The 9991-nt window shown below is 51.9% G+C and overlaps 1 protein-coding gene across 2 annotated transcripts; it reads left to right on the top strand.

Moving 5' to 3' along the window:
* Positions 1-46: 46 nt before the first annotated feature.
* On the top strand, positions 47-3376 carry LOC106733974 (uncharacterized). 2 transcript variants are annotated; one of them, XR_001369788.1, is made up of 3 exons: positions 47-90; positions 287-403; positions 3037-3376. XR_001369788.1 is itself a non-coding variant. In XM_014584414.1 (2 exons), exons 1-2 carry the CDS (start codon positions 61-63, stop codon positions 3153-3155), a joined length of 462 nt encoding a protein of 153 aa, XP_014439900.1. In that variant the 5' UTR covers positions 51-60; the 3' UTR covers positions 3156-3376. The 2 variants fall into 2 exon arrangements, 1 of the variants encoding a protein (XP_014439900.1); XM_014584414.1 differs by having other exon boundaries at positions 51-403.
* The last annotated feature ends 6615 nt before the right edge of the window (positions 3377-9991 follow it).

Here is a 9991-nt window from a genome sequence, read left to right as displayed (position 1 = left end):
CCCGTACGGTGAAGGCGCCCCCCCCGGGCCCCCTGCGGGCCGGCCTCTGTGGCTGGGCCCATGCAGGGCACCTGCTCCCCTGACAAGGAGGTACAAATCGGACAGCCAGAGACCAAGAGGGTCCTGAACCAGCCGTCCAGGGGAGTGGGTGTCCAGGGTTCCCCAGCTAAGGGAGACAGAGTCTGGGAGGCCAGAAGAGCAGCTCAGAGGCCGGCAGGCCAGACCAGGCCACCGGGCTTAGCGATGCGGCCGGTCCCCCCAAGCACCCTGCAACTGCTCTTCCAAGGTCTCTCCCACGAGGGCCAGGGCCGCACCCAGTACCTCCGGGAGCGGCATCGACAGAAGCCGGAGGAGAAGTTCCAGTATCCCGTGCTGTCATCCTGGGAGTACGGCTGGCATGTGGGTAAGGCCACCACCATCTTGCCGTTGCAGGCCTTTGGCAGACAAGCCCTGGCCTCCCTCCTCCGCCTCGTCCTTCACCCCCCTCCCCCCACGCACACACTCCTGGCACATAACATGGGCCCATGACCCCCGGCAGGGCAGGTACCTTCACAGCTGCAGGCCTTTCCACTCAGCATGCTCCCCCACCCTGCCCTCTGCCCAGCCACATTTCCCCTGTCACCTCCTTCAGGAAGGCTTCCGGAGTCCTCCAGGCAGAGTAGTTGAGGCTGCCTAGGGCTTCTGCAGCTCGGGAATCTGTAAAAGCGCTGAGCCTCTGCGTCGCCATTCCCTGTGTATCCCTCTGGCCTGGGGAGCCCTTTGAGTTGTAAGACTTCTTAGTTGCCTTTCTCAATGCCGGCCCCCCCGCCCCCCGACAGCACAGGGCTGTGTCCCACGATGGTGGAACCGATGAACAAATGAATGAATGAATGCATATGAACTAGGAACCGACAACTTGACCTGGAATTAGGAGGTGGGAATTCAAACCCTGCTTCTACCCTTGCAGAGCTGCGTGACCTCAGGCAAGCACCTTCCTTCTCTGGGCCTGTTTCACACCTGGAAATGGGACTCCCCTGGCTCTGCTCTCCTGTATGGGAGAGCTTTGGGGGAATCAGGTGGAAAATACCTGGAACAGGAACGAACCTCATCCAACCCCTCTGAGGGGAGATCGACGCGTGACCGTTTCAGGACAACCCAGAGAGCGATCTGGAGTTTCAGTGCCACCCTGAAATGAGTTAGTGAGCACACACAGGAGTTGGCTCAGTTTGAAAACAGAAGGCCTGAGTCTGAATCCCGGCCTGTTCCTTCAGTCAGTCAGTCAACAAATGTGTGTGGGCGCTGTTTGCCTCTGGGGGAGGCTACTGCAGAGAACAAGGCAGACGTGGTGCCCGCCTGCACAAGGACAGGCCAGGAGCAGGTGGACACCCATACTGGCAGGAAGCGGCCGGTCCCCAGGGCAGCCCTTTCCAACCTTCCCTGTGCGCAGGAGTCAGCGGGGGTCTTGCTGCAATGCCTGCCATGATCCAGCAGGTGGCGCTGGCGGCAAAGTGGACATTGTGCCCTTAACTAACTCCCGGGTGACGCCGGTACTGTTGGTCTGCGGGCCTTGCTCTGAGGTCCAGCCTTCAAAGAGAAGCTAAATCAGGAGAAGGGGACAGAGCTGGGGGCTGTGCTGGTAGACGGGGTGGTCAGGGAGTCTGGTGGAGGAGCAAACATTTCAGCAGAATCCCTTTAAATGCACAGATTCTGTAAGCACAGATCCAACCAGAAGTAGATAGAAAATATTCCGTCATTGCTGGCTGCGTGGCTGGGCCTATGATGGTCACGTCTGAAACGATCTTATGCAGACCTTTTTCCTGGTCATCATTTGAGCGATCCAGTGAGACCCCACCTGCGTAACACTACATCGCAGGGGGTGTCATACAGGATCTGGAGGCGATTAAAAGTATTGAGTCATATTTAAAATTTCGAATGACGTATTTTAGCAGAGGAAAATATGCCATGACTTTCCCGACCACCTCACATATGAGAGGATTGCGTAGGGTACGCGCGGCTCTCTTTGCCATTTCCTATAAAGTGCTTGAATGTCCACGGGGTTTGGAACCCGTGGAAGTCCTGGAACCAGTCCCTTGTGGATATTCTGCTCCGCAGGGGTCTTCTAAGCAGGGCTGACTCCTTGCACCCACAGAGTGCGTCTCCATTCAGGCACTGCACGGAATGGTCCCCGTCTCCTGCTCCAGTCCCTGGGCCGGTGTGCATGGCCTATGAAGCTCGTGCCGTCATAGGGTGCCCGGATCTAACAGAGGCCTCGTTACCTTTGAATTTCAGACAGTGAATGATTTTTTAATTTAAGTATGTCCCAAATATGCCATGACACATACACTGCAAAATGATGCATTGTTTGTTAGAAATTCCATTGTACCTGGGCACCCTGTATTTGACCTGGCACCCCAATGTCTAGAGTGCCCAGACCTGTGCTGAGGGGCGGATCCTGCCACTCACTGGGTTCTGGGCAGTGCTGGGTTCTGGGCAGAGACAGGGAGGGTGCCTCCCTCTGGAATGATCCGGTGACCTTACCCACTGTTGCTCCCAGAGTCTCTGGAATATTCTGCAAGCGTCTGGCCTTGCACTCCTAACCCAAACCTTGTTCAGGGGTCACATGGGGATGAGGACAGGCCTGCTGACCTCATTGCCCACCCCAGCACAGTCACAGACAGGGCCCGCCCCACCCCAGCCGGTGCAGGAAGGTCCAGGGAACGGGGTGAAGGCACTGCCCGGCCTCACCTGGCCAGCTCCAAACACCCTCTCTCACATACGAAGCACCAGTCCTGGCCACAGTGCCAAAGCAGGGCTCGAGTCTCCTGTGCTCTGCCAGGCATGACCCTTGAGGGGTCGGATCATGGGAATGTGTGGGGGTCTCAGGGGAGGGATCGGGGCAGGAGAGGCAGCACTGTCCCTCACCAGCACAGCGGTATCCCACTATTTCAACAGCCGGAGCCCTTGTAGCAGGGTGTCCCTGCTGCCCTCGGGTCTCTGGGGTGCTGTCCCACAGGCAGGTGAGGCCTCCTGCCCACCCAGGCCTGTGCTGTGTTCCAGGGGATGCCATGAGGGACCCCAAGCCTCCAACTTACGCCAAGATCCAGCCCATCACGAAGGTGTTTTACATGGAAAGCGGCATCTTCCATTTTCCGCGGAGAACAGACCAGCTCATGTGACCTCAGCCGGGGAGGGTCCTTGGCTGCCCCTTTCCTTTGCCCAGGTCCATGTGGACCCTCCATGGGGAGACGCTGCCAGCCAGACACACGCCCCATGTCCTGCCGAGCCCTGCCTCCCTTGCTGAGAGTGACTGTCACATAGATCGGGGGCCCACCTGCTGGTTCTCAGGTTGGCTTGGCAGGGACCTCAGCTCTTGGCAGGGCTGCCCCACCCCTGCTGCCACCAGCAAGGTGTGGGCATGGCTCCTCCTTTCTCGGGAGAAATGATGAGTCTCCAGGTGCACTGTCAGCAGGCCTGGGACACAGGAGGGGATCGCTGAGTCCTTAGGGTGCTAAGGGGATCGGGTGAGGGTATGTTCCTGTTTTTTATGTCTGTACATACTGAAGGGATCCATGGCAGAGTTGCCTGGTCTCAATATGGGAAAGAAATAGCGACCATTTTTATTACTATTTCTCTTAGCCCCAAGATGATGTATTAGTCAGGGTTGCCTCGCTGCTGTAACAAACAGCCCCTAAATCCCAGTTGCATGATCCAATAAAGTTGTCTTTTTATTTTGTACATCACAGCCCAATCTGGTGTCCAGTGGGTGACCTCCCACTGATCCGGGGACCCAGGCTTCTCCCTTCTGGTGGCTCTGCCTACCCCTAGGGCCTCAGAGTTTTCCCCCCGAGGCCTCTATCTAGCTGGGGGCCAGAGGAAAAGAAACAGATGGAGAGAACAACCGTGTTAGCCTGAGCCTGGAGCTGACAAATGTCACTTCCTCTCACATTCTGTGATGAGGACAAGTCACATGACTTCTGGGTATAGAAGTCCGGGTTTTGTCACCTGTATCCAGGAAGAAGAGGAGAAAGGGTCCCCAGACATCGAGCCCATCTCGGCCACTGTGCTTGATTCGTTCTGCGGCTGCCCTGGGGGTGGTCTGAGGACAGCCGCCATCCTAAACTCGAAGTCCCCTCTGCTAATAACTTCCTAGAGCTGCCCTCACAGAGAACCCCAGCGGGCTGGCTCAGACCACAGAGACCCATTATCTCACAGTTCTGGAAATTAGACGTCCCAAATCCAGGACGCAGTTGGGCCATGCTCCCTCTGGGGCTCCTGCCTGGCCTCTTTCCAGTGTCTGGGGATTTGCTGGGTTTTTTTTCTTGGCTCACAGCTGCATCCTCCATCCTCTGCCTTCACCGTGTCTCTTTCCACACGGCTGTCATTGAGGACTCGGTCATGTCAGATCAGAGGCCCACCCTACTCCAGCACGACCTTATCTCATCTTGATTAATTAGGTCTGCAAGGACTCTGTTTCCAAATAAGGTCACATCTGAGGTACTAGCAGTTAGGCTGTCAACATATCTTATGGGGGAAGGGCACAATGTAACCCATAACACCTTTCTTCTAGCTAAACTTCTTGGTAACTGGGACCATCTCTTTTTTTCTTTTTTAGAGAGATTTTTCCTATAGGGTGTATACACTCACCAGAGAGACAGAAACAGACAGGACACAAGAAATCACCCTCCAGAGGGAATGGCCACACTGCAACCCCATCTCCATTCTCTTCTTAGGATTTTGGGCAGCCACGCACACATGCCTGGCGTGAGGCTTAAGGTGCTGGGTTCGGGACTCGAACTACAGTTGGCCACATGGGAGTCCAGCAACACAACCATTATGCCATCTTCTGGCCCCACCATCTTGATGGGCCTTCCTCCTTTCCTTGAAAAGGGTTTTCTCACAGAGTCACAGACACGCTAAATGCTCATCCTGGAGGGCCGTCACTGTTGGTGGACATGCAGCTCATTGCTTAGAAGGCCTCGGGCATGCAGAGTCCACATCACGTCTTCCCATAGCCCTCTGCAGAGCCGAGATGCAAAGGGGCACGTGCTGTCGATCAGGGCGGCGGTGCTCCTCCATCCCCACTGACCAGAAAGGCAGTTTCTCACACTGGACAGAGAAGGAACTGGGCAAGCTAACAGCTCTCTAAAGGGCCACCTAGAGAATTTTCTAGGGCTCTACTGGTCCTGCCTCTTAGCCTGACACTTCACTATGCAGCTAGCAGCATTCAGGTGCATGGGAAGACGATGATTCTTTACAAAAGCGGCTATACTGGGATGTTAGGGCTTAAATCTCTCTGGAAAGCCAGTTAAGAAGGGCTGGTGAGGGACCAGCAGTTAGCATAATGGCTGTGTCGCTGGACTCCCATGTAGTCGACCACAGTTTGAGTCCCGAACCCGGTGGCTTAAACTCACGCCGGGCGCGTGTGCGTGCGTGCCCAAGATCCCAAGAGGAGAATGGAGAAGAAGGGATTGCGGCATGGCCATCCCCCCTGGGGGGTGATTTCTCACTTTCTGTCTCTCTGTCTCTTTCTGTCATTCTGGCGAGCACACGTGCCCTATAGCAAAAAACTCTCAAAAAATTAATTAGAAAACATTATATCTTTGTCTTTGTTTCAGAACACATAAATAGCAAAGAAATGATCTGTTATAATTCACTCAGAAAATAATCCAGAATGAATTTTGTATTTCTTGTAGCCAAAAAGTGGCTACAAGAAATACAAAAGCAAATGAGTGTGACTGTGTCCCAATAAAACTTTATTTAAACAAACAGTGAGCCAGATTTGACCCACAGGCTGCTGTAGCTTGCTAATCCCTGGGCTAAATAAAATGCATTAAAATTAATTTCACACAGAGCCAGCACGTGGCATGGTGGTTAAGGCACTAGACTCTCACAAGGTAGACCCTGGTTTGAGTCCCAGACCTGGTAGCTTGCTTTCTCACTTTCCCCCCTCTCTGTCTCTCTCTCTCTGGTGGCCACATGTGCCCTATAGCAAATTTTAAAATAATAAATAAAATTAAATAATTTTTCCTAAGTTAATTTCACTTGGTTCTTTTTACTTTTTAAATGTGTGACTACTAGAAAATTGCAAATAGGGACTGGTTGGTGAGGCTGCAGTGGGACACGCTGTTCCGCAGGGCTGACCCACGGGGGAAGGTTCTGTGCTGGTATCTGGAGACCTCCCTGAGAATGCCGAACACATGTGTGACCCTGAGCCCAGGGTGGCTGACGCTGGGAGTGGATCATGACATTGGGACCCTGGTGAGTGTAATTCTCTCTTGTTCATGGAAGGAATAAACAAACAAAAAAAAAGAGAGAAAAAAAGGAAAGAAAAATTCAGATGACCTGTTGACTCACACTGCATTTCTATGGAACACAGCTGCTCCAAGCACGTTACCCATGTTAATCAGTCTGTGGGATGCTGCTGTTACTCTGGGAAGCTGAGTGTGTGTGTGTGTGTGTGTGTGTGTGTGTGTGCAGGGTGCGTTTGTGAATTACGACAATGGCCTAGAGAGTGGAGTTGGCTCCCTGAGCTGGCTCTGCCACTGCTGAGTGCGGAGCCCAGGTGCAGGCTGGCCTGTGGCTGCTTCCTGGGAGCGTCTGGACCGGTGCCCTTACTCTTTCTAGGTTTACGTTTTTTTGACTACAGGAAATTTTCCTGAAGGGCCACTAGGTGGTGCTGTCTGACCATGCAATATGGTGGCTGGCCCGGAGAAACATCCTCCAGGAGGCTCCCCACCAGTGTCTGGGTGACCTTGCACCTCGATTTCCTCACTTGTAAATGAGTTAGACTAGACCAGGAAGAACATGAACTTGGAAGGCAGACAGATTTGGATTCTGGCTCCTTCAGAGCCTCACTGTGACTGTCATGGGCTCTAAGCACTTTGGCCTTTCCTCCCTAAAAAAACGTATTGAAAGTTATATTTCACAGCGATATTGGGATAAAGATAAACGTTGGCATGCCACAACTGAGTGGGAAAAAAGGCACTGCTCATCTATATGCATACATACAGACATATGTACATACCTAAAGTCTCAAATGTGCTATTTGTTGACAATGACGAACATGGTATGATATTGATTTGAGGATCACACCTGGCAGGCATGTTTTGAAAATCCACGTTGTGCCCCATAAAGGTGTACAACAATGAAATGCAAATAAGAAAGTATAGGGTTGGCAAGTGCCATGGAGGTTAAGGCACTGGACCGCACATAGTTCAAGTCCAGGGCCTGGCAGCTTGAAAAATTCATGCCAGGCACTTATGCATGTGGGCTCAAAATCCCGAGAGAAGAATGGAGACGAAGGGATTGTGGTGTGGCCATTCCCCGCTCGGGGATGACTTCTCCCTGTCTCTCTCTCTCTCGGTCTCTCTCCAGTGAGCGCATGTGCCTATGGCAAAACCAAAAACAGAATGCCTAACAAAATAAAATAAAATAGAAAAAAAATAAATAAAATGTCTCTCTCTCTCTCGGTCTCTCTCCAGTGAGCGCATGTGCCTATGGCAAAACCAAAAACAGAATGCCTAAAAAAAAATAAAATAGAAAAAAAAATAATAAAATGGGAGCATCTATGATTTTTAAAAGGCAAACATTAATATCCTATATTAAAGTGGTTCTTCAGCTAAAAGGTCATCTTTTTCTTCTGATTCTGAAAGAAAAGAGCACATTGCCAGCGGCCCTGGGTGCTATTGTCTGATGGGCTCCACTGCTCCCTGGCTGTGTGACCTTGGGCAAGTCGTTGAGCTTCTCTGGGCCTTGTCTCACCTATGAAATGGAGACACCATCAGATGCCCCCTCGTTTTGACTACAGGAAATTTTCCTGAAGGGCCACTAGGTGGTGCTGTCTGACCATGCAATATGGTGGCTGGCCCGGAGAAACATCCTCCAGGAGGCTCCCCACCAGTGTCTGGGTGACCTTGCACCTCGATTTCCTCACTTGTAAATGAGTTAGACTAGACCAGGAAGAACATGAACTTGGAAGGCAGACAGATTTGGATTCTGGCTCCTTCAGAGCCTCACTGTGACTGTCATGGGCTCTAAGCACTTTGGCCTTTCCTCCCTAAAAAAACGTATTGAAAGTTATATTTCACAGCGATATTGGGATAAAGATAAACGTTGGCATGCCACAACTGAGTGGGAAAAAAGGCACTGCTCATCTATATGCATACATACAGACATATGTACATACCTAAAGTCTCAAATGTGCTATTTGTTGACAATGACGAACATGGTATGATATTGATTTGAGGATCACACCTGGCAGGCATGTTTTGAAAATCCACGTTGTGCCCCATAAAGGTGTACAACAATGAAATGCAAATAAGAAAGTATAGGGTTGGCAAGTGCCATGGAGGTTAAGGCACTGGACCGCACATAGTTCAAGTCCAGGGCCTGGCAGCTTGAAAAATTCATGCCAGGCACTTATGCATGTGGGCTCAAAATCCCGAGAGAAGAATGGAGACGAAGGGATTGTGGTGTGGCCATTCCCCGCTCGGGGATGACTTCTCCCTGTCTCTCTCTCTCTCGGTCTCTCTCCAGTGAGCGCATGTGCCTATGGCAAAACCAAAAACAGAATGCCTAACAAAATAAAATAAAATAGAAAAAAAATAAATAAAATGGGAGCATCTATGATTTTTAAAAGGCAAACATTAATATCCTATATTAAAGTGGTTCTTCAGCTAAAAGGTCATCTTTTTCTTCTGATTCTGAAAGAAAAGAGCACATTGCCAGCGGCCCTGGGTGCTATTGTCTGATGGGCTCCACTGCTCCCTGGCTGTGTGACCTTGGGCAAGTCGTTGAGCTTCTCTGGGCCTTGTCTCACCTATGAAATGGAGACACCATCAGATGCCCCCTCGTAATGCCGTGGTCGCAGCTCAGTGAGTTCATGCTGAGCCCTCTCGGGACCCAGCCAGGCACAAAGCGGGCACCAGCCGATGGCAGCTGCTACTAGTTGTTGCTTGAAGGGTGTTCGTGTTCTAATCTCTATTAAATGATGAAACCCTTCAGGATAAATAGGCATCTCAAAGCAAATAACTCAGGAAAAGAAAACAAAGCTCCTCGGGGGTTTGGCTGGGGAAGTAGTTTCCTAGAGAACAGTGGGGCAGCAGAAAGTTTTTGCGAACGGTTGCTACACCCTCTCTCCTGCTGTCAGGGAACTCTGTGAGTCAGGACACGGGCTTATACCCAGCCGGATGCTGGGCAGGCTGAGGCGTGTGCCCGGCGGGCAGACCCTTAGGAAAGGGGTGTGTGTGCTGGTGCACGTGCACACCTATCCGCAGGCATGGATCCGTAAATGCTCTTAGTCTGACTTAATTTTAATAGCTTCCCTGAGTTGGAAACCTTGAAGCCACTGGGGCCAAGGTCCTGAGGGACCGTAGGGATCCACTCCTTTAAAATATGACCTGTGGATCAGGGGTGTGGGCACCCTGGCTCCTTCGGGGTCATTTAGGCAGAAACCGGGGTCAGAAGGTTTGGCAGCTGATAAAGATGTGAGCTTCTCTTGGCTGTCCCGCTGTCCACCCGCACACCCTGCTGGGCCGGGAGAGCCTGTTCTCCTTCCCGAGGACCATGGATGTGGCCTCCAGTGTGCGCCCTCTGCTGGCGTGGACCTGCCCTTCATTCGTGCCTGCTCTCCCCTAAGGAGCCAGGGCTGCGACCTGGAGACGTTCTCTCCACTCCCCTCCACCCACCGCTCCCTTCCGCCCAGCAGAAACAGGGTGGAGGTCCCTGGGGGTAATTCTGCAGGTGAGGCAGGAAAGGGTGTTGGTGAGGAAGAGATTATAAAAGGACCGGAAGTGCAGGCATCTCCATTTCCCAAGGCTCACTTGCCAAAATACCCGCTGTGATGCAGGATGAAGACATGGAACTTGGCACGATTCCCTCTAGGCTAAGGGTTCATTCTGCGTGAGAGACCGTACCCAGACTTTCAGATACAATAGTTTACTCTTTTCTCTCTCTCTCTCTCTTTTTTTTTTTTTTTTTTTTTGAGATGTTTTTTCAAAAGGGGGGGGTGCCC

This window comes from Tupaia chinensis, unplaced genomic scaffold, assembly GCF_000334495.1.
Source record: "Tupaia chinensis unplaced genomic scaffold, TupChi_1.0 Scaffold146828_1, whole genome shotgun sequence".
NCBI classification, from domain to species: Eukaryota; Metazoa; Chordata; class Mammalia; order Scandentia; family Tupaiidae; genus Tupaia; species Tupaia belangeri.
This window is presented reverse-complemented; position numbering and strand designations above follow the sequence as displayed.